This window comes from Taeniopygia guttata, chromosome Z (genome assembly GCF_048771995.1).
Source record: "Taeniopygia guttata chromosome Z, bTaeGut7.mat, whole genome shotgun sequence".
Classification (NCBI taxonomy): domain Eukaryota; kingdom Metazoa; phylum Chordata; class Aves; order Passeriformes; family Estrildidae; genus Taeniopygia; species Taeniopygia guttata.
Genome location: NC_133063.1, coordinates 62,540,232 through 62,566,312, shown reverse-complemented (window position 1 = coordinate 62,566,312; position 26,081 = coordinate 62,540,232). Strand labels below are relative to the sequence as shown.

General features: G+C 36.0%; 1 protein-coding gene across 1 annotated transcript in view; it reads right to left on the bottom strand.

Annotated features, from left to right (window-relative positions):
* Positions 1 to 26,081, bottom strand: part of LOC100230245 (guanine nucleotide-binding protein G(q) subunit alpha) — a 118,286-nt gene that overhangs the window by 34,447 nt on the left and 57,758 nt on the right. The window contains exon 3 of the mRNA XM_002187065.7: positions 3,908 to 4,062. Within this exon, the coding sequence (XP_002187101.1) occupies positions 3,908 to 4,062 (155 nt within the window). The remainder of the gene's footprint in view (positions 1 to 3,907; positions 4,063 to 26,081) is intronic.

Here is a 26,081-nt window from a genome sequence, read left to right as displayed (position 1 = left end):
AGATCTAGGCAGCTGGTACAGTATATTCTGAATTATCTCATCTCATCTCACATAGCTACTACTAAAGGCAATTCACCATGTTATTAGTTTACATCTGTCTTACATGGTGAGGCAGCATCTTAAAGAGAAGTAATTTGATGATAATTAAGTGGCTAAGTCACCCAGTAATGCATATGGAAAGCAAATAACCTCTATATACCTCAGGTGCTCTTGACTTTACTAGAGAGAAGTCTAAAAGTTGATTTTGAAACAACATGAACATCCAAGCTTTGGAGCATCCAATGGTCAGGAAAGAGAATAGAATGAATTTGTTAAGCCTCCAAGAAGTTCAAATCCTCCATAATGCAGGGAATTTTCTTTCTTAGACACTACCCCCATTTCTTCTAGTAAACATACACTGGATGTATTCTTCCAGAGTACAAGCAGTGGGTATAAGACCATCAAAAATAAAGCTAACAATGACAAAGAATGACAAAACAGGCCAAAAGATAGCAGAAAGTGAAAGCAATATGATATACAGGACATACTAGAAACCTGAAATGTAATTTAGAAACAATAAAATAACAGGAAAAAGAATATGTGTAGTAAGAGAATAATTCAGATTGCAAAAGACCTCAAACATCATTAAGTCCAACACTTACCAATCACCACCTCGTTACTTAAGACTATAGCACTAAGTACAACATCCAATTACTTCTTGGACAACTCTATGATGGCGACACCACCACCTCCCTGAGCAGTCTGTTTCAATGCTTAACAACTCTTTCCAAAAAGAAACTGTTCTTGATGCTCAGAAAAATGAACCTCAGCTGGTGCAACTTGAGGCTATGTCCTCTTGTCCCATCTCTTGTTACCTGGAAAAGTGTCTGACCCCCAGCTGGCTACCCCCTCCTTTCAAGGCAGTTGTAGAGGGTGGTAAGTTTACACCCGAGCCCCCTTTACTCCAGGCTAAAGGCCCCCAGCTCCTTCAGCTGCTCCTCACAGGACTTGTGCCCTGCACCAGTTCTGCTCCCCTTCTCTGGACATTCTCCAGCCCCACAGTGTCTGTCCTGCAGTAAGGGGGCCACCAGAACTGGGCACAGGATTTGAGGTGTGGCCTCAGCAGAGCTGACTGCAGGGGGATGAACCCCTTCCACAATCTTTCTGATACAAGAAATATCAGATGCGGTCCTGACAACTACACTATTTATGACCCAAGCCAGGATGCTGTCGGCCTTCTCAGCCACAAGCTGGCTCCTCTTCATCTGCTATCAACCAGCACCCTGAGGTCATCTTCTGCTGGGCAGCTTTCCAGCTACTCTGCCCTTGCCTGTATCACTGCCTTGGCCTGCTGTGACCCAAGGGCAGGACTCAGCACCTAAACTTGTTGAAGACTGATGGCAGAAAAGAGCAATATAGGCAGCAGACTGAAAATACTACTACTACTACTACGACGACAGCACAGTGGAAAACTACTGAAGATGAGAGGGTTGTGCAAAGGATGAAGGAAGAACACATCTGCCATTGACACATATGCATTCCAGACATTGACACATATGCTTACAAGAGAGCTTATGACAACAAACCATTCCAGTTCATACAACACGTCATAAGACAATGAGCACCAAGTGCTTTTTTCTATCTTAGTGCCTCGAGAATCCCAGTAGTAGCTTTAAAGCAATTTGTTTCCTTGCTTTGTGACAGGGATTTAATGCTAATAAATTTGCTAGGGTGTTTTACTGGTAAACACACTTACTGTATTTTTGAAACAATGTCTCTTTTGTGTCTGCTGATTTTTTTTAGTGGACCTACATAGCTGGAAAAAACTCTACTTGCAAGCATAAGTATAGATAGAAGATTTTCTAAATACTCATATACAGTGATTAACAAGACTAATTTAAAAGATTTTGCAGAAATCCATAGTATGAACTATAATAAAGTCATCAAATCTGCAAAAAATCACAGTAAACTGCTAAACATGCTAAACTTGAGAAATAACCAATCAACTAGCACAGGTACCTTTTGCAAGACCATGTACTAGGAGTTTTTTTTAACAACTACTTAATGATTATTCTCTACTATTTTTAATACTACTCAAAAGATCCACTACGCTGCCAATTTAATTAAAAGTAGATCAAAACTATGGTATTCAGCACAATCTGATCTGAAGTAGCATCAGATCATTATTTCCTAATTAGGAGAGTAATTCTATTCTAAGGTCGAGCACACAAAATACATACATTTATTTCAACTTTAAAACCAGTATCTCATCTGATGTGGAAACAAAGTTAGGACCTATAAATACAAATACAAGAAATTGAAAATATGAGACGAACTCTGCTTCACCTTCTACTTAACTTTGCCATTCATTTCCGAACAGAAATAATGTGAAAATATATTTTTAGTAACGTTTCTCTAAAATGTCCTTATCAATGTTTATGCATCCTGAAATTCTTCTCTTTATGTAATATTATATTTGTTTCCTTACCACCTAAAACCGAAACACAGTATGGTATGTTTGGGGACAGTGAGAATCTAAACAATACAAGAGTGATGCCAAGAGAGATGCCACTGCACCAGTCTACACCAAAATGTATGTTCAAAAATTATGGATTGGGAAGGTAACCGGGACAGACAACTGCACAGGACAACATATGCATGCATAGGCCAAAGGGAAATCATGGCATGGTGATAATATTGCAATGGATCTGAGGAGACTTATGTCATGGATCCATAGGTGAGCTGCCTAAATTCTATCAGCAAGATACTAGTAAGTTCATCTTGACTAATTCCCTTATAAAGTGCAGTACTAGATAAGGATGCTTAGACTACTGTGCAGATAAATGTCATTCCACACCTGTCATGTCTAATGTCCTGCTACAATGGGCTTAGTGGAAGCTTCATTGTGCACTTTCTTAAGCAAGAGGCTTTCACTCATGTACACATGCCAAATGGATGCTGGAATTATATCACTGGAATAATTTTTATTCATAGCTAATACAAAAGTCAATGTAGAACCCACAGAGGTTTTCATCATGGCTTTAAAACCAAACCATACTGTGCCCTGTAGCACAAGTCAACATCAAAAGGCCATCATCTGCTTCTTTAACAGCAGATGAGAAATTTCACCTGAGCTGTATGCTACATCAATGAAAAATAACTAAGATTCATGTAAACCTTCAGGCAGACATCAGATTCCAATGACAAATTTCACACTGTTTTTTAATTAGATTCCAGTGCCAAGAAAGGGATAACAGTTCAGGTATTTTTTTAATCACATGTGCATTTTTATTATTGTTGATCTTGTAGAACAAACAATTTAACTTGAAGTGCTTTCCTGATTTCTTCCTGGCAGCCATGTTCTTTAAAGTTTAGACTTTGTTTCCATAATAGAAAGACAGTTTGGTATTAAAAAATCCCTTTGTTTAGTACTGTTTACCTCACCACTAAGACTGCAAATGCCAGAGAGAGAAGGAAACTGGAAAATCTGGAAAACAGAAGTTCTTGGACATTTAATTTTTATTAATTGTATGGAAGTCTACTTTGATAGTACTTTCCAGTATTCACTACTGTCACTCTACATGAAATTATTTTTGCCCATCTTGCATTTGTGATTATATGTTGGAAGAGAGTAAGTTGAAATGGTCTAACAAAAATTCCCCCCAAATTACTCAGTCCTAGTTAGAATGTTAATTTAAGACTTTGAATGATAACAGACTACCATTTTGTGAAATAAGTACAGATATAATCCTAAAATAGATGTATGCCACTTCTTAATTCAATTTTGTACATGTATATTCAGATATGTTTGTGTACCTAAGCATGCAAACATGTACACAGACATATAGTATAATAAGCTAAAAAGTAAAAATTACTTTGTTAGAAACAGAAAGTTATGCACAGTTGTTCATCGCTACCATGTACTTACTATTTAGTTGAATCTGATAATTGATATTCCCGTCGTCTGTCGTAACACTCCTGAATTCCAGGGTCATTCCATAAGCTTCTTATTGCATCTACATATGGGTTCTCAAAACTTGACACCTTCTCTACATCAACTTCTCGAACTAATAGTGCATGAACCTAATTCAAAACAAACAAAATAATAAAATGGACTTAATTTTCTATGTTTACAGACAGCTCATATGCAATTAACAAGATTAATAATTCTTCACACTGATTATTTCACCAACATGTTATGTTTAATTCGAAAAATCAAATATCATGAAGATGATTGCGAAGATGCAAAACGGAGATAACATCACAGGGAGTGAAGTTGCTCTCAGGAAAATTGCATCTTCTTAGACTTCTTTCTTTTGTGACACCAATATTTGTTACCATAACATTGAAACAAATAAAAATTTAAAAATAACAGACAAAACTGAAGGATTCTGTAAGTACGACCAAATTCAAACTGGTCATTAAGATCTAACTAGTGACAGTTCAACTCAGTTGTTTCACAACCAAAATCTAGATGGTGTAGGTGACTGTTCAGTTCAAGACACTTTTGACAACAGCAGACACTTTCCATGGCCATCTGGGAATATAAGAATTTCCCCTTTATTTACCAGAAATCTTGTAAACACTTACTCAATTATTTTTGGAAAACAATATCTCATACATTTAGGATCTTCCTCATGGGTTTCTACAAGTATTTAAAACAGGATTCCAGAATAAGAAAACTGGAATTTTTGGGAATTGTAATCATGACATCTGATACTGAAATAGCAACCATGTCTTCTCCTTTTTTATTCCCCTCAGAAAACTATAGGCAGGGTTAAAAACTGATTGTGAGCTTCAACAGTGTAACCGCTTTATGCTGGTTCTCCTGGCAGTATTCTTTTTGCCACAATCCATGTTATACTTACAAAAGTGTGGAGGTTTTTGTATCTAGGCTTCATCACCTTAGTCTTCTAGTTATTATCTTTATTATCACCTCTTATTTTTATAGTAATTGGAAAACAGTGGAAAATAATTTCCATTTTCCCAATGCAAAATAATTCCCAAGTTACTAGGAAATAGCTGATCCTACAGAACCTGCTTCGAAAGAGCTGAAAAAGTTCTAGTAATTCAGCACTATTACTTGAAAAAGGTTCATACTCTTGTCTGTTCTTTGGTTTGTAGGACTATGTGGTGGTTAGATTTGCATAAGACCAGTGAGTTGACATTTCACTACTGTGAAGCACTTGTTTTCTTTGTCTATTTGTGTGCATTTAAATTAAACTAGGTTTTACCAAAATGCTGTACATATTTTCCTGAACTACCACAGTGGTTATGACAGAAATAGCAGCTAGCTGAATAAACTGAGTAAATAAAAATATTTAATGCCAAAAATGTATTTCACTTTTCCAGCTACAGGAGGAACTAAAGCAGTCATCTTTCTTTGGTTTTTTTTTATTGGTTTTTTGTTTTGGTTTGTTTTTTGTTGTTGTTGTTGTTGTAAATTAGTGTAAATCTTCAGAATGAAACACTAGCCAGACCTCTGAGACAAAACTTCACCAATATAGCCTTTGTATGAAGCAAAAATGCCCAGAGATCTATTAGAAGTCAGAAGACTGGCCTATCATCTCTCCTGGACAATTCATGACACCACTGAAAATGGAAGGGTAAAGCAACCAAGAAGCAGAGCATGTTTTCCAAATGCCTGATTTGTAATAAACATGCCAGGAAAGTCTCTCCATAAACATGGTATGGGAAAAGCCACAGCCTCTTCTTCTCTTCACTCTTTTTTTATTTGTATGTCCGTCTCCTTTGAAAAGCAGACATCATCTAAGGACTGCAGGGGATAGCCACTCGAGAAATCCAATGCTGCCACAGGCTACTGCAGTCCTGTGGCTGAACAGAATTATGAACCCAAAACTGTTTTCAAGTCTGAAATTTCTCTCATAAAAACTGCAACAGGATTTCAGACCTAGCTGACAGGCAGATAGTGAAAGTCACTGACTGAACAGGAGAACCTAAGAAATAGATCATCTGCTTGCTGCCAAATGTCTGCCAATGGTGGTTTTATTGTGACACTCCCCCAAACCTGAATTAATTTTAATGGACTGATGGACAATAAAAGCAAAGAACTACTTTGTTCAAAAGTGAAGAGCTACTTAAATGTTTCCTTACACATTATGTTTTTATTGCTAAAAACCAATCACTGCCTAGCTTTGTTTGAGATCAGGTCACCAAACAAAGTAAGAAAAAGAATATTATTGACACAGTTGGAATGGATAATATAATAAAATAAATACAGTAATATCACTTTCCTTAAGCAATGTCTTTGGCTTCTGGATCATACTATATGATACAAAAAATATGAATGAGAGCCAAAGTTTCAATTTCATGCATGAAGCAAGTTTTAATTTTCTACAGGAGTGATTTTTAGAAAGTCGGGACCTACCCAGACAGCATATTTAGTAAGTATATTTTCAAGAACTGTATGTGTGAACATCCAAAATTATAACATACAAAAAATTGTGGGAGATCTCGAAAAGAGATTTGAAGTAGCTTCTGATCCAAAATGTTTGTAATTTAATGGATAACTAAACACTTCCCTGTCCATTCTACCATGCAATTTTCATGTATTTATATTATATTAAAACACTCATGTGACTTCAGCTGTTCATGAATACAAGACTTATAAGTTTCTGTCTAAAAAATTATGCCACAATTTTCATTAAACATCTCCAATTTAGAGTGTTTTACATTTTGTTAAAGCATACTAAGACAGAGAATCGCAGAATACCCTGAATTGCAAGGTAACTATGAGGATGATGGTTCAACTTCCAGCCTTGTGCAGGACACCCCAAGAGTCATACCATGTAACTAAGAGCACTGTCCAAATACTTGTTGAACTCTCTCAGGCTGGTGCTGTGGCCCTGGGGAGCTGTTCCAGTGCCCAACCACCCTGTGGGTGAAGAATCTTTTCTTAATATCTGGTGTAAACTCCTCTGTTGCGGAGTTTCAGGCCTTTCCCTCAGGTGCTGTCACTGTCACCACAGAGAAGAGATCAGCGCCTGCCCCTCCTCTTCCTCTTGTGAGGAAGTAACTGCAGTGAGGTCTTGCCTCACTCTCCTCTTCTCCAGGCTTAACAGACCAAGCAACTGCAGCCACTCCTCACAAGGCTTCCCCTCAAGGCCCTTCACCATCCTCATGGCCCTCCTTTGGACAATCCCTAACAGTTTAAAATTCTTGTATTCTGGCACTCAAAACCACACACTAGACTCAGGGTAAGGCCACCACAGTGTACACCAGAGCAGAGCAAGACAATCACCACATTCTAAAATCCCAGCTGCAGAATGACAATGCCACAGCAGCTTTGGATGATCCCAACACTTTCTGTTAGGCTGAACTTAAATGCAACTATGGATGTCTATTGTAATACGTAAAGACTGAGAATAATGCAGCTGTCAGAGACTATGTGCTATATTACATATATTACATATAAGGCTGCCAACCTGTCACAAAACCTGTTAGAGCAGCATCTTCCTCAGCATGACCCCACTTGCAACATGAAGATATAAACAACAATGGAGGCACAGAGGAAGAAATAAGAGTGTATAACAGCTTCTTTGTTTCCTCATAGTAAAAGGACATAATCTCAGCTGGGTGAACTGAAATCCATCAGAATTCAGAGTAACATATACAGAACCTGTGTAAACTAACCTGTGATATGGATCTATGTTCACCTTAGTAACAACACTACAGGCCTACTCAAATGTTTAAAATACTACACAAACATGCAAATGAAAACATTGTATACAATTTGCACTCTAAGTATTACAAAACTCTCATGACTTCCCATAATTAAATCATATTTTAATGATCCTATAACCAAATTGGTTATTTGCAAAACAGTCCCAAAAATTAAGGTATGGAATAAGCAGATGCAAACTCTGCAGGTAAACGGTTCCATGAACGAAGTAAACTCTTCCATAAAGGAAGGAAGTTGTATGCCTTTTCTTTGGAACTACTCAAAAATCTTACATCTCCAAAAATAACTAACATAATTGTAGTATCCTGGGGCATTTTTTCACCTCCATGGAAGTTTTAATTAGCGAAGCATTTCCAATGTTTTGCCTGTGTCTGGTACATAAGGCAATCTACCAGGGATATAGTACCATTTCAGATATACTGGCAGTTCAGAGACTTGATGCTTGAAATAAATTACAGATATAACTTTGGTTTTCAAAAGCAAAATGAAATTGAAATGTATTCTGATATTTGAAATTATTTAGCTACATTGAATTAAAAACATTTCTAGTCATCTTTTATTCTGTGTGCTGCTGGAATACAAAGAAAAAACAGCTGCAACAAAAAATACCTGTTATTTGAAGGGGGGGGGGAACATCTCACTCCCTTTCTCTGCTACACACAATTTAAACTCCACAGAGATAATGCAATAATCTCCTCAACTGCAGTGATGACAGTGGCAAAAGAGAAATTTCACCTTCAGATTTTAAATATTAATACTTATTTTAGATTTTTCACCGGCTCTAGTTGTTCCACCTATAGATATAAACTAAAATATGAAGATTTATTGAACAGAAATTATAGGCTCTTTTATCCTCTGTTTTAAAAGTTTCATACCTCTAACTCTACAGATCCTCAAGACTTTTGCCTACTTTCTTTCTTAGAAGGTGAGATCATTAAATATTACAATTTTTAAATGCCACAACTTTGCTTGTTAATGACTGCATATGTTGTTACACTCTTCCAATACTGGCATGGCTATAGAGCTAAGCTGGATGATGAGATCACTGTGCAGAAACCTACCACAAAAAAATCGTAACTAATATTTACTTTTGTGTGTGTGGCATGTTACATTTCAATGGATTTTAAATTAGGCACTTGCATACCTCCTGCAGGTATTAAATGTATCACCTTAGATGAAATTTTCACACACTGGTCCTAAAGTTTTACAGCTAGTGAATACTCTCCTGATGTGTGCTATAAAGTTGTGTCATTTTTGCTGTTTAGGATCCTAGAAACAGAAACAGCTTTTTTCTCTGGAAATATTCTCTCTCTCGCTTTTGCTTTGTAGAGCTGGGGAAATTCTACGGCTGACTTTCTGAAATATCTCTATGGATCAATCAACAGCCACAGCCTTTCCACTGCTTTAGTGAATTACTGCCAAAGAGCTGTTTTTGCGTTGTTAGGAGACTAGGTATTCCACCCTGAAATTAGTCAAGCCTGCCTAGACATCTTACTTGTTTACATTCACTTCTAAAATACTTCAAAAAACCCAAACAAACCCCACACATGCAATTTTATTCTAATTGTAAACACTAGCTTCAATTACAGGATATATTTATATATATTTAACTGCTTGATTAGGAGTGTATGACATTAATTGCACAATTCAATTTATTCGCCAGGCTTTGCTGAATTAGTTTTTAAAGAAAACTGAGCAATGAGTAAAATACAATCCATATAAGTAAAGAGAAATCCAAAATAACCAGCAAAAAGTTATTTTTGCTAAGTTACTACTGGGTTTAAATAGTAAACAGTCCCCTTTAGTCATGTTTTGACTTGTTTTCCAAATGTTACTTTTAGTGACAAATTTTCAAAGGTTTTCAGCAGCCAATGAAATTTTGGGATTAACACTTTGGTTCAGATTCCCAAGGATACAGTGGAATATACCTACTAATGTTCTGACATCTTAAAAAATTAATTTTAGCATTTGAATTCTAACACTGATAATCTGAACATAAAACTAAACCAATTTTTTTTCTTTTAGACATAGGCACTAGCAACAAATTACAATCTCATCAAGTTCTCATTATTAATAATTGACAAGGACAAACAGGTAAAATCATCTTCTAGCAATAAAACCTATCAACAGATTTAATTCAAATCTTCAGTGACAGAAACAAACAAAAAATATTTCAGATTTGAACCAGCATATCAACTCTCCTCTCGCAACAATTTTTGTAGCTAAAAGGAATTATCTAAATTACTGCTCCATCTGTAATAAGATAGTATTATCACCAAGTAATGCCTGAATGTTTACAAAAACACATTCAAGCATGGAGCTCTAAGCAAACTGGTCTAGTGGAAGATGCTGTGGAGCAGGGGGCTTGTAACTAGATGAACTTTAAGGTCCCTTCCAGGCCATTCTATGTATATACAATAACATTTTCAGAAAGATATCAATGTTCTAAGTATTTTTCCCTAGTTTTTTTCTCTTTTTGGTGGGTTCTTTTTCTTCTTTTTTTCTCCTGAGAATAACTTTTAAGTTGAAATCATCCAACCATAATTGTGCTATAATCCTACAAATAATTACTATACACACAACATTTAACAAAATACTTCTCCTACTACATAAATATCTCAGATTTTAGACCTTTATAATATGCTTCACTGTTTTTGAGGAACAGTGCTTGGTAAGTCTTGGAAATGGTAAATTTTTCTGACAAATTTTTTGTATAGTGGTTCAGTTGAATTTATGGAAGAAAATGTAGTGAAACATGGACATGCTGAAACTTTCATTCTTTTTGTAAGCAAAATAACCATCTGTACTTCACAAACCTCCAAGTAACTGCTAGCTCAGTCAACCACTGCAATACATGACTAACTGCATTTAAAAAAAAATAAAAAATAGAAGGACAATGTTTCAGTACTAGAATTCTCACTTAACAAGCATACGATTGAACAGATCTCACATGAGCCTCACTCTTGTGCCTTGGTCCCGTACTACATACTTTTATTTTTAAGAGTACAAGCAGCAACAGCCTTGCTTGGTCTCATGGATTCAAACACCTGAGAACTGAGAAAGACAATATGCCTCTTCACAGAGGTCATGGCCAGTTGAATCAGACAGTTTAGCATCTACTTGCTTATACAAGGAAATTGCAGGAATTGCACTGCATTTCAGACCTAGAAAAGAACCTATAGTGAACCTAGGGAACAGGGAAACAAACAGCAGGCTCCTTTTAAGGGAATGTCCAGGTCTGGGCTGGGATAAAGCTAGTTTTCTTCTTAGCAGCTGGTACAGTTTTGGATTTAGTATTACAATAATGTTGATGACACACTGATATTTTAGTTGCTGCTAAGTATGTTTACTCCAAGTCAAATTTCCCATACTCTGTCAGCCAGCAGGTGCACAAGAACCTGAGAGGCAGCACTGCCAAGATAGGTGATCTGTGCTATCATGGGTATATTCCACACCACAGAATGTCATGGCCAGCATAAGAACCAGAGAAAGTCAGCTGAGAGGCACTGATCACTGCTGGGGAATGGACTAGGCATCGTTCAGCAGGTGCTGAGAAGTTGTACTGGGCATGTCTTGTTTCTTTTAGGTTTTGCTCCTCTCTCACTCTCCTTTTCATTGCTATTATTATGATGTTTTATTTTGATTCAATTATTAAACTGCTCTCAGCTCAACCAATGAGGCTTAATATTTTTTCCTCTGACTCTTCTACCCACCATGGATGTAGTGATCGAGTGGTTGCGTGGTACGTAGCGCTAAGGTTGGGATTAAACCAGGACAAGGAAACATGCAATCATATCTGTGTTTCAATTTAGGAGAGAAAGTACTATGTGGAAAAATAATCCTCTACACAACTCATACTAATTAGAATTGCCAGATGTGATATAAAAAAAAAAAAAAAAAAAAAAAGGCACATAAAAGAAAAGTATTTTGCCTCCATATTTTTAAGCCACAATTTTTATCTTCAAAGAAGCAGAGTGCCCTCTGCTGACTAATACATAACAGCAGACTGGTATTTCCAGAAATGTCAGAGAACTGGGAGGGTCCCTTTCAAAATAATGAATGATTCCAGCAGGAATTTTCCTCTGTAAAAATTGCAACTAACTTAAGTGGTTGCATTTGTGTGCTGTCCAATCAAGAAGATTGTCTTTCTAAACAATTACCTCACTTCTTGGAAGTAAACTCTGAAAGTGAGCTTCAGACTTACCCTAGGAATGCGAAGATAATGACTCCCTATCAGCTACTTATTTTGAGCATGCTCATTAATCCCTTAAAGTTTAGAATGATGAGTTGGCAAGACTGAAGTAAGGGGGCAAAATGTAATCTCACATGAAAAGCTGTTGTTTAGAGCAGGGTCATACAAGAATCAATTTAGCCCCAAGATGTTAAAGATAGCAAGCCAACATTATTTTCTCTAGAGAAATCACAGACATATTATACCATGGTGATGAGTAACTATTTGAAAAATGCCTTGAGGGAAAATTAAAATAAAGTTTTATACCATGTGTGACCTAAAAAAGTTATAGCTTCCTTATAAATTAGGTACTATCTTCTCCATTCCTAGAAATGGACTGTATTTGTGCTGACTGTTATCAGACACCAAGAAGAGCTTATTTAAAGGAGTATGGCAAAACACTCCTGATTCCTCTTTCAAGGCTTGAAGCAAAACACTGGTCCTGAAACATGCTGCCAACTTACATCATTAGGAAGGAGGAAGAAAAAACCAATAAAAAACATTCCAATGGCAAAAACATTGAAACAAGTAATCTATTTTTAAGAGCTTGAAAAGATACTCACTTTGCTGCCTGGTGTGTGTAAAATTGATTCATATGTATTTTTCAATGATTAACTTAGCTTATTAACTATTCAGTATTTACAGTGAGAGGTCACAGTAGCCTTTTAAACAACCACTTGGGCAGGCTTATTTATCCAGCAAAGCACAATTGAATGAGACTCCCAGGGGAAAAAAAGGCATGTTCTTTATAAATGTACCATCAGTCATATGAGAAGAAATAGATTTTTGAAGGGCTATGTTTGTGTCCTTATAGTACATTTTTAATAACCTACATGGTTTCTTTGAAAGCCTGTGCTTTCAATAAGAATGACATCCATGTGAATGTAAACAAAATTGAGGGTTTTTTTGAATTAATTTTAATTAAATTTTATCTAGAAGAAATGGGAGGTGAATAACACAGATATAAAAGTCAAAAACACAGTCTACTGAGAAAAACTGTCTCCTCATTACTAGTATAGCCAGGTTTCTGAATTCAGTCACCTAAGCCTGCTCTTCAATATACTCTGGAGATTCTCCAAGCAAAGAGATGAAGATCTAAAAGTGAACATGAATAATGAAGTAAACAGTCACATCCAGACAATCACATCGTGTCCCCTGGAGTCAACAGGTTCTACTTAACCACAAATATCTAAATTTACCCTCTTTTTTTTTCTGTTTGTTAGTTACAGAAATGTCCAAGGCAATTTCCCAGAAAATCTTCAAAACAAATTTATCAAGTTAATTTAGGGAAGCTGTTGATGTAGAAAAGACATGCTGTTTGAGTTATATCCTTCTATACAGCAAGAACGTTTATTAATAGGCCTTATCTGCCCTGTTCACAAGTATTATCAGAAACAGGCAGCTACTTACGAAATCAGCATGCAACTGCAACACACACACAAAGAAACATTTTTAGTTGGAATTACAGTATTAATGCAAATGCTGGTAGTAAGACTGAACTGGATGGTTAACAAAAATAACCTGTAATTAGTCTTTAGAACAAAATATTTAGTTCACAGTAAGAAAAAAGTAAAGGATTTTGTTAAAAACGCTAGCAAAGCACTCTTGTTTTAAGTTATCACCTGATGCTATCATTAAAATTCGTTTTCTTCAGTGGGCTTTAAACTCTCTATCAATATGATAATAATCCTAATTAATTTTTAGACAGGGTAAATAAGTATTTTATTTCAGACTTCTGGCATAAAATGAATCACAGATTGGATTAAACATTAATAACATTTAGCTTCACTGGATAATTATAGTACATTGATTTAATGCAATTTCCCAACTGCAGAACACATCTCCAACTAGGAACACTTTTGCATTTTTGCAGGTAGGTCAGGACATTATTAATCAAAGAAAAGAGAGCATTTCTAGAGGGGAGGAATCAGAAGAAGCTTTATGCTGGTTTTGCAGCCACACAACACCTTCTTCAGAAGTGCTGATCACTAAATCTGCAAAGCACCACAGCCCTACAATCACTCAACTTTGCACTGATGGTGACTGACCTGACAGCCCATGCCACAGCACTTGGCAGTTTGTGCCTCTACGTACGTGACCACTGATGTCCCTCAACAATCTCAGCAGTGCTACATACAAAGCAGCAGGAGACTTGCACAGGACAAAACACTCTTCATCATTGTCATCACAAATCCTAACATGGAAATGCTCCCAGACGAGGGTAGACGTTTAAAAGGCTGATAAGTTGGAGAATACAGTTGGAGAAGAACATGGCTCTGCCACTTTCTTTGTACATTGGTGAGCTTTCCTTCATGCTATTAATAATACAATAATATAATATATATAGTATAATAAATTTATATAATAATATAAATAATATTCAAATGACTGAGTTATAGACTTAGCTAAAAAGGTCAACATTGAACAAATAGGGAGAGAACACATAATGATGCATGTTAACCTGGTAACTATGGAATATAATATAGAATGCCCCTTGTAATAAAGACTGAATCTTATGATGTAAATGCAGTTATATATTGGTTCAGGCATCAACATAACAATGTCAGAGCATCCCCTATCTATAAAAGTACTCTCAGTTGCAGTCTGTCATACCATCAAAACTGGATTTTAACCAAAATCGACTGGCTGTGGATTACAGTGGATTTACAGTAGCTGAATAATTCACTACACTGGCATCACACTGGAGGCATTATGTTTAATTGTTTAAAAAACAATTGCTGGAAAGCTAGAAAATTCATAACACAGTTCTAAGAAAATACTAAACTTTCTCTTATTTGTGTAATGGAACAAAGGAACCACAGAACTTATGTTTTCTAGAATATTTCAGCGCTGTTTCCCACGCATTTTCTTTGTTTCGGTGATTTCCTCTGATCGCACATTTGTTGTAGCTGTTAAACTGCTCCATATTGAATTGTTTTATTCTAAAATATGGCTTTAAAAACTGTCTCAGGTTGCAATGCAAGATGTACCCAGAAGTATGTATTCTATTACCATCTGTTAGAACCTCTTTATCTCTTCCAGGACCCATCCTCCCTCCAGGGAGATATCTTCTGTTAATGGGCCATTGTCTCACTGCATGACTGATAAAATTACATAATTCCATTGTGACATGCTCCACCCAGGGGCAGAAGCCAAGCATTCCTACCTGGATAAAAATCTGATATTTGGAACACCACAGTCAGCCTTTTCCCACTGGATTCCTAGAGAAGACTAGACCCATCTACACCACCACCGGACATTCAGAGGAAGATGAGACCCTTCCACAGGATCACTGCTTCAACAGAACCACACCTGTCACTCCAAAAGGACTGCAGCCACCATTTAATCGGACTTCTACCAACAGGGTGTCAGGCTGTATTCTGACTCTGTATTTTTTGTATTATTCCATTTATCTAAATTTTCCAATTAAATTTATTTCTGAATTGGGATCTCCCACTGGTTTGCTTTCAAACCAGCACAAAACCCCCTTAGAAAACAGGCTATCAAATTCTGATACAAGATTTTTTTCCATGCAGTAATCAGTCCTTTCCTTTGATGAAAAATAGTCTTATTATTGTTCAAAATTCAGTTTTTCACTGAAAAGTACAGAAAAGTTTTTCACTGAAAAGTACAGAAAAGACTTCCTTATTTAGAGGACCTATGACAGAGAGAGTTACCAGTATATCCAGAGGTCCCAGTAATTCATCACTAAGAGAAGTATTTATCCAAATGTAAATTTGGAACAGCAATCACATTTACCTTTCCCTAAAACACTATTCACAGAATAGTAAAATCACTCCATTCTATAAAGGAAAAAAGTTAGCATTCTGAGGTCAGCAATTTTTTTGCTCTTGTTAGGCCATACTCTTTTCAGTTTAAGCAGCAGAAAGCCGCAAGTGTCTGCAGTGTTTCCTCCTGAGGGTCAGCACATGACTCAAATTGAATGGAGGGGGAAGATCACATAAAGAACAAAACAGTTTGGACAATAACAAGAGGCTTTGCCTGTGCACACTTCTGTGGCTGCTAGTCTGCAGAAGCCACCTTAGTCTCCTGCATCACAATATTACAAGTATTGCATAGTGCTGAGAGGTCCCTCATACTGCCTCAGCTCTGACAAGCCACTTGGAAAACACCTTAGCGAAGAAAAAAGTTAACTAGGTTTGTTCCCTTGTTTGTTGGCAAGGGAATACAAATCTAATAAGAAGTCAACTCTGACCCAATGAAGACCAAGGATTTGACAAGCAGTATCATCAAATTGTCTTTATATACATTTGTGGTTGGTGTCTCAGTGCTTTCAGACAAGATCACTGCTTGTTTTTCTCCCACATAATTTATTGTCTAACAGGAATCCACAAATTCTGTCTCCTTACAACTCCATTGCTATAACTGTGAGCAAAGCCTTTAATCTAGAAAAATAAGTAAGTGCTCAATAATTATCAGCCTTCAAATATATACAACCTTCTTCACGTTTACAACTTACAGGATCTATAGCAACAAATTTGGTCTGACTAATACTTCCATGTCAAGGAAAAAAAGAGAACAGAGAGGCATCAAGACATAATTCTCTAACTTTTCATCCATTTTGCAGCCTCATCTTCTGTTCACTGAAATCTAAAGGCAAATAATTCGTTTAATTCTTACTGAATAAGCACTGCAGAAATCACCACTCCTACAAGAACCCGATAAATTAGGCAAACTCCATCAGGGTCTTACAGAGATCTGCAAGTTGTGTTGTATTTTATCTCACTCTTTAAATTTTCTTGGATCAGACCATACTGGAAATACATTAACCATACATATTTGATGAATGACAGTAAGAGGTTTGAAGGGCTGAGTTACATAATGACAGGTTTTGTATGTTCAAAATGCCTGGTAATCCTTCTGTGAGCATTACTGTGAATTCTGTGGCCTTAATTTACAGCAAGTCTTACTTCTGTTCATACAAAATACAGCTCCTGAGTGCATTTTCCTGTTGCATGTGCCACGAAAAAAAAGCCCAAAAGACCAAAATCAGCCAACTGACTAAACAAAAAAGCCAACCCAAAATAATGGCAACAAGGAAGAAGAGACGGAAGGAAAGGAAGTGACATTTTTAAAGATGGTATCCTGTGGGCAGCATCAACTCCTACTCTCTGAAGATCATAGGATTATAATTATAAAAGGAAGACTGTCTACCTTGAAATCAGGGAAATATTAAAAATAATCCTAGAATATTTAAACTGATGCTGCTATACTGGCCTCCCCAGTTTCATATAGATTCAGTGGGTGAATTTCTTATTTAATAAGAATACCAGAGAAACACAGCTCTAACCATATGGCTAGAGATTTTTTTACTATTATTTTCATGGTAAAGGCACCACCATATTGCCTTGTTTCATGTTCAATCACCTAAAGCATCTTATTACATGTAAGGACAGCCCAGTATTAAATGTTGAAGTGATGTACCAGCATTACCCACACCAACAGAAAAGCAACTGTTGAACCTCAGACACACACCCTCCAAAAAAACTGAAGACAGATGATGTAAGTAGCCCTTTTCACCAGGAGTCCTTGTCCATATTAATGCTGGTCTTTCCTCCCAACATGAATAAATAAATAAACATGTTGGAACAAGCAACAATCTAAACAAGAACTCAGAGGAACAAAATTACTCATCCAAGTGTCACAGTGACAGCCTACCATGAGCTTGTGATCCATAAACAAATGGCATCAAACAAAGCAGGAGAAGCTGCTCCTTCTAAACTGTGTAACAATGGAGATGCCTAACAGCTTCTAGAGAGTAGAAGAAGATGGGTGTGCCAGGTGATTCTACACTTTCATAGTTAAATTGTGAATTGCATTTGAAGAATACCAGGGACTAAATTTGACTGCATACTATATTTGGTAATCCCTAAAGTATGTTGTCTGAGTCACGCTGCAAAAGAAAAGCTGAAACTGAAGAATCTAGTGAGGGTAATAACCGCAAATAAACCAGGAAGGAGGCTGATAGAAAAAATAATTTATAATTGAGAAGAAACCTCAAAAGAAATCTTTTTCTATTTCTGCTTCCATTGCCTTTAGATCACATTTCAAAGAAGGCTGACACCAATCCTAAACTCCAAAAAATATCACCACTACAGTTCCCATCTCAACACCTGAACTTTGACAACAATACTCTATAGCCTAAATCTTTACTTTTCATACTAACCAAACACATGTACTTAATCCAGCTTCATGTACTATGAAGCTGCTTGCCAGAGAGATTATAAATAGTCCATTCAGCTGATCCTTAAGACATAAGCATCATGACTTTGGTTACAGTTGTATGCAAACACCACACACATTAATATGACTGTGTGAGGAACCAGTAACTCACTACAACCAAAAAGAAACCGCAGAAAGCTTTTACACAAAAGTATTACAGGAATGTATTTTATAAAAAGGTAATTCACATCTACAATTCTAACAAGTCACTGTGTTAGGTATACCACAGGTAGCAAAACTTTCTGTTCAAGCTACAATGTTGTGGTCTGTTCTCCAAATTTAGAACAGACTGATCCTTCTGTGTTTGTACAAATCTTAATTTTTAATTTTCAGAAGTCACACACTATTGAAATCACTTACTCTGGACAACATTTACCTGAATGAGCCTATCTGAATCCTAGGGGTTTTTTGGTACAATCTGTATCATCAGCAAAGCCAGTACTGCAACAGTAACCGTGGAAGAGACAATAAGGCTTTGGGAAGTGCTGAACAGAGAGGAACAGAACAGACGTAAGGATAAGCAGAAGAGAAAGACTTAATACTGTGAATAAATGCCAGACACAGCATATGTGCTTCACTACTTCTAAATGGTGTGGCTGGAAATAGTTCAAAATTCTTAGTGCAAATGAAAACATGGAGCTACATCAGGAAACAGTGAATAGAGGAAATAGTGAAAAAGAAGACCTGAGACTACCATTTCTCAACTCTGCACTGGAGTTTCTCTAAAAGACAAAGAGAAAGCTGCTCCAGTGCCTTGAATCAGGACCTTACAGTGAACTGCATCTATTGACTTACCTGAAAAATGCATATTTATGAACTACAGAGGGTGATTAGAAAGAAAAGAGAGAGAGAAAAGAACCAAGCAAGAACCTTTTATATAAAAATTGCTTTCTGTGGCATCATGTGAGATGGGTGAAAGGGCCTTCTCCATCTTCTAACTAAAATCTATGATTTCACTCCTCTGATCAATACAGAGAAAACACCATTGTCTTTAATTAAAACCTGAAATCACACATTCAGAATAGATTACCTTGCCTGTATCATCCTGAAGATTAATGTCTCCGCTGTCACTAACATTACTTAACTGGCAAGAAGTAGACCTTGACATAAAAAACTATCAAATATATGAAATTGTGTTAATGCAATGGTAAGCTGCTGGGGGAAGACAGACTTCTGGCAACTTTGGAGCCAGACAGCAACTCTCTGGAATCTCAACTATTAAGCAGACCAACCAGCAAAAGTGAAAGCTATAGAGCAAAACTCCAGCAAACAAACCATGAACACACTCATGAACTTGTCACCACTGCATCTTCACCAGTACTGTTTATCTTTTTCACCCAAACCATGTTCCTTTTAATCGTTTCCTCAGACAACCTTCCACTATTCATTATTTCATTTTTATCCCAGACTAAGCTCTTAAAATGTAACAGATATACACAAATAATTGTATATGAACAGCTCTGATTGACTGCTCTGTCTACAATTTTAAACTCTTTTGTTTGATGAAGGCCTTGTAGGTAAGTTGATAAACTAGCCCCCTCTGAGGAAAGCACACAAAACCAAGTAACACATCACTTGTTACTACACTGCAAAACTAACACTAACTAACTCTTTCACCTTCCGTTGGAGCACAGCTCAGGAGCCAGACATTTATGCCTTAACTTCCTTTAAAGGTGTTAAACTGTTTTCAGTCCTTTCAGAAAGCTTGTAAGTAATCCAGCTTTTATGTTCCAGAACATCAGTTTAACATATAAAAAAGAGAAGATCAAACCAACAAAAGAAGAGGTACCGTCGACTGAACCCTAAAGGCAAATAACTCCTGTAATTCTGTAGTGAATTTTGTAGATGGGAACAGCCACTTTATTTTCTGGACATAAAAAGCTAGATATTTAAATTGAGTTCACTTGTTTGGCAGCATGAGAGTTCACATTTACTTGATTCCAATCCTGCATATATTTATCATGCAGTTCTTGAAGAACTGAATTTAAAATAACTGCTTTGGGTTTCCTCCTTGATACGTTATACATACATACATATATATATATATACATATATAGTTATATCACAACTGTAGCTCCAGATATGTGCTATGCTTGTTGCAGTTATAATCACTGTTTAATTTTTAAATTAATTTAGGCTATTGCTTATGGAACATATTTTGTCTTTTTTTTTTAATTTCTTTGCATACTTTTCTGAACAGTGAGTAATACTATAGTGGACTTTTAATCTTTAATAAATCTATTAAGAGGTTCCTTCATTTTTCTTTCCTGCATATGTAAACATGTAAACCCTCAGAAAAACTAAATGAAGTGTAGACATACTAATTCAGTAATCAGTCCCTCATTCACATAAGGCTGATTACAGGAAAAAAAACAAAAAAAAAGAGGGAACTGTATTAGAATGAAGACTACATTTTTATATGGACCTCCTGCTTATCTGTGAGCTCTGCCCTAGTTTGAACCTTGAGTGAGACATGTGAGATGTTCACAGATGGCATGCGTTAATGGAGATTGTTATTATTATTTTCTCAACTACCTGGCCCGGAATGAGAGATTAGAAAAGATTTCTGAGTGAGTTTTGATCTCTTGAGAATAAGGTGAGGTACTGCAATTTTCAAGGTGCTAGATGTATTTCTCTAGAGAGCTACATTACAATAAATGTTCATGAAACTGTAGCAAACGACATCATTTCAATTTATCACTCATGGGACTGTACATAGCACTGAATTAATATTTTCTACAAGAAGAATCCACCAGACAGGAAGAATCATATAGGCAGTTTTCAAGTGCAGGTGGCAAATTACACAAAGCACTCGTAACTCTGCTTCACTGTAGAAAATTATGAGGAGAGTGGTTAACCAGGAACATCTGGTGTACTGCAAGCCCCTGCAGCTATCTCCATTGCAGCAATCCTTGCCCACCCAATGGCAACCGAGAAAGAAAGATGTAAAACTTATTATATGGAAAAAAATGAAGTAAATAACAAGAAACTTCAGTGGTGAACATACACTTAATTTGGATTTACTCACAAGATAGCTACTAGCAATGCTGCCTTTTAAAGGGCAACAGCTAAAACCTACCATTTTTTTAGAAATGTAATTGGTCTGCTGACAAAATATTTTACAGTATTTGAATACAGACGGAAATGTATTTGAACAGAATGAATTCAAAATGCATAATCCTTTGCCAAATTTCTTAAGTGTTCTGATTTCTAACATCTATGCCACAACAATATCTGAATGAAGATACTTATCACACATCCTTTCCTGTATGCATTATATTAAACTCTTTCTAAAGCTGATGGAGGCTAAGACTTGCTATCTGCTATTGTCCTTGCAGCTCTGAGAGCCAAAGTTATATCAGCATTGCTCCTCTTTCACTAAACAAAGAACAGTTACGTATTTTTTCCACTTGTATAAAAATTTTTGAAAAACTGAAATCTTTAAATGGTGATTCATTGGTTCATTTTATTAAAAGATTACAGCTTAAGTTATTTCAATAGAATGGGTTTGATTAGAAGCAAAACATACTGATTCAAGACCAATTTTCCCCTTTTCTTTTAGAATCAGTATGAGAAACTTAAAACTCTCATTCTTTCTTCCATGTTATTTATTGAAGAAAATGAAGTAGAAGTGTTCATAGTCAGCAACTCTACAAAATTCTGCAACTGAAAGAGGTCCTGCTTCTACATATGCCATATACACCTTTTATGATACATTACAAAATAAAGAAAGAAGGTGATAAAGTGATTTGTTGCTTTCTGTAACCATTCAGCAGTAGTTTGATTTGACCACATATGTGAACCTTACTAAAATACAACTGAAAACATCTACTGATGGATGACTTGAAGCTTCTCTTCACATTACTCGCTTTTCCAATACTGCTTCTTTCCTTATTAGGTAACCCTATTTTGTGAGTTCTGAATATATTAAAATATTAACATTCCCGCCCTACACCTTAACTGCAAAAATGGAGGTTAACTCTGGAACCACCTTGCTAGAAAGCAAGTCTTTGGTGGCAACAGTGACTTTTTTCACCCCATTATGAATCACAAGGTATATTTAAGTCACTGTTACGCAGTTGGGATGAAATAAATAAACAGCAGTGCTATACTGCTTATATGCATTACAACATCTGTTATGATGTAAACATTAGCATTATATATATTCTAACAATGAAAACAAAATGCTAAGTAGAAAAATACATTTTAAAATGAAAAGGTTTCTTTTCATTGAGAAGTTGCAATTCTACTGAAACTTGGGACAATCACAGAACAATAGTTATCTGCAATTGTTGAACATGGATTGCAGCTGGTGTGAATCAATATAGATTCACTGAAACCACTGTGGCTCTGCCAGGTTTTTCTAATCTTTACCAGTCTCTTACCCAACACCTTGTATTACATCATCAAACAAGCAACACTTATTGATGAATATTACTTCAGGCCAGTAAATGGGAGATATGTCATTGGTATGAAGCCAGAATCTCTTCTGTCAAACGGATTCTAATTGTTCACAGCCATTCTGGATACATGAAGTAACTACCATGTATCTGAAGTTAAGGAGATGCCATTCCATATAATGTAAATATTTTTCAATTAAGGCAATCTGCTCTGCTATTGATATCGAATTTCTCCTAGGTATAATATATATGCCAAATAAGAGGCTGGTATTCAACAGAGTTAATATTTATGACTGACTGCATATTTGGTTGAGAAAAAGTATATAGGTACACTTGCATACATATATACTTATAACATAAAAGCATATATGACTGCATATTAGGTTGAGAAAAAATATATAAAGCAATGCATAAAAATGGATTCTGCATAACTTAATAAAATTATTAAACGGGAATGATGTGTAAAAATACAGCTACTATCAAATTTTCAGACTCCTTTTGGGTGGAATGCTAAGTAGAACACTAAGGTATTTCATAAAATAACATGATTTCAGTAGAATATTGCATCACAAAGAAAAAACATAGAGACAAAAAAACCTGTTTTTCTCCTTGGGGAAATATGAAACATTTAGAAAGGAGCAAAGTATAGGAAACAACTTCCTAGTTGTATTAACTTCTTTAAAGTGTAAGGAAAGTGTTAAATATAACCAAAATTGTAAACAGATGAAAAAATATCTGCTTTGTTATAAAATATTATATTTCTTTTTAGAGCTAGAAAATAAGTTAGTGTAGCTTTTGCTTCTTATTATTTATATATAGCAAGAGAAAGTAAAAAATGTTGACAAGAGATCATCATTACTTTTGGATCCATAAATTAGGAGGACAATAGCCACAGGCCTCAGAAAATCAACAAAAATGATATGCTATATAATGTAAATAAGGAGAAAATAATACTTATAGAAAATCTGGAAAGCGAACATGCTGTGTCCATATATATTGACTGTAATGTGCTTAATACAGCTATAACAACTAATTTGAACTATAAAGGCTGACATTACCTCAAAACAAGTAAATCCATTCAAATCGCATATCAATCATTTCTTAAAGGCTGCAGTATGTAACAAGAATTTAAACCCACTGAAAAAAGCATGGATGGCATCATCTTAAGAGAACACTGAATTCAAGGTTTTTCACATACTTCAAGGTCTCCCATATAGAACTCTTAAGCATTATCTATCTACAAATTTGTGGGCAAGTGTTAATTTTACAGCCTCATATTTAGTAACTTGAATCTTGAAATCATTGGCAGAAGTGTGCTGTCACACAGTACCTGAGATAATATTTCATCTTCCATTTTCAGTATCATTAACAGTTCAATTTAAATTAGAATAATTAATTACGTTATATAACCTGTTTACTATGTACTTTGAGTTATTTCACTAATACAACAACATGAAACAGCATGCATATAGGGAGTTTTTTTTAATTCTGGTCTGTTCCAGATACGTTTTTTCTTTCAAAAAGAGGCAGGAAGGCCCTTCACTACTTGAGAATAAAAAAATTAGAGGTGGATAATGAAAAATTCACAGAACCAAGTTTTCAAACAGACACAGTTTCTCCACAAGCAAGGACAGATATTCTCAGTGGGAAGCTAAAAGTAATAACATCAGCTTGGACTTCCTTACAGAACTCTTTGCACACTTCTCAGTTTGTTCTTTCAGTAGCTTTGTGCTCCTGCATAAGTAATGTAAACCCTTTGAAAAAACTCTTAAATAGCAGATACGACTGAAGTGGGAAACAAACAACCCAAGGCAGTTTTGCTAGTCTAGACTACATACAACAGTATGAAGAAGCATCACTAAATTAAAGACCAGAACTCCTCCCTACTTTCCTGCAGGTCAGTAAAACTGCTCCCAATGAACTATTTTCTGGTTCCAAGCTAGACAATCAGCAACATCATCAGAAAAAAAAATTTGAGAGATCAAGTATTACTTTGTCTTCCAAGTCTGCACATTCCTGCATGCATGTCAAGCCTTGACTTGGAGGATGCAAGTCTGACAGAAGGTTTATGGCTTAAGAGAAAAAAGCGGGCAGCGGGGGGACAGCATGAAAAAGGTAGCTTGAAAAAAACTGCTTGAGAATTTTGAGCACAAAAAAATGCCAATTTTGGCTACCATTATACTAATAAGGAGCATTGACTTCCTTTTTGACTAACCTGTGATTGTTGGGTCTGACACTCCCTCTCTCCCATATCCCTGTCCTCACTCTAATCCTCATACCCTAAGGTCTTCCCTTCAACCTTATTTGCAAATGACACAAAAGAAAATTGTTAGCCTGGACAAGGAGCAGAATAAAACAAAAACAACCAAACACAATCAAAACTAGAAAAGATGCAGAATGGAACAAAGCAAAGAACCACACAAACAAAGCAGCTTCTTTATGATTAAGGTTAAAACAAACTTTCCACTAACTTCAACAAAGTTTCCTTTCAAGTTTTTTACTTACTGCAATCTGACAGATGATTCTTTGGGAGACAATAAGAGTTTCAGAAAAGATGAACTAATCACATGAATATTTGTTTTCTTGGAAATATTCAATGAAGATTTGTAACAATTCAAGTGTTAGTGAGTTGTCTTTTGTTCTCCTTTGTCAAAAAACATACTCAGCTAGTTTATGAAACCAGAATACAAAACTCCATGTGAAAAACAGGAAAAGAAATAACTAGAATTTTCTAGGATACCGACAGGCTGCCTTCTAGCCTCTGATCTGTGAGAAAAACAAACCCATTTCCACTCCTTCAGATCCTCCTATCTAAAGAGTAAGGATAACCCATTCAGTAATGCACTCCCTTAAGAACTTTCAGGCATAAAACTCAAGTGCATTATATAAAATTGTGAAGGGAAAACATCCAGTTACCACATAATTATGATTCCCAATGCTCTTGGCAGGGTGGGCATCCTATGGCTGACATTATATTGCCTCATCAGACCCATAGATGACCATATGAATCCTATCGAGGCCCAGAAAAATGGGTCTAAAGGACAAATTGTAATCACATGTGAACTAAAAAAAAAAAAACCAACCAAAAAATCCCCAAAAAACAAAACAACAAAAAAAACCCCAACAAAAACAACAACAACAAAACCCCCCAAAAAACAACAAAGCAAAGTATAACTATAAAGCATTAGGGACCTTCTGGGAGGCAGGCAAGCCAGAAGATATCTGGGGCAGAAGGATAAATGGGACTGTTCTGGGAATTATAAGGTAAGTATCAAATTGTTCTCATAATCAATGAAGTTTGTTAAAGAAAATTTCTTAAACTGGGAGAAGGGAGGTTTGACGTTTGAAAACACATGAAGCCTCCTAAAATACTGATTTTTTCAATACCTGCAAATTATCTAAAGGAAGGAATATCTAGGGTATAAGATATTTTTATTCTGAGCAACAAGAGAACTTGGGAATACTGATCCCTTCTTCTGTATGTTAAAAATATGCATAAAACAAGCATTAAAAATATGCTCCAGAA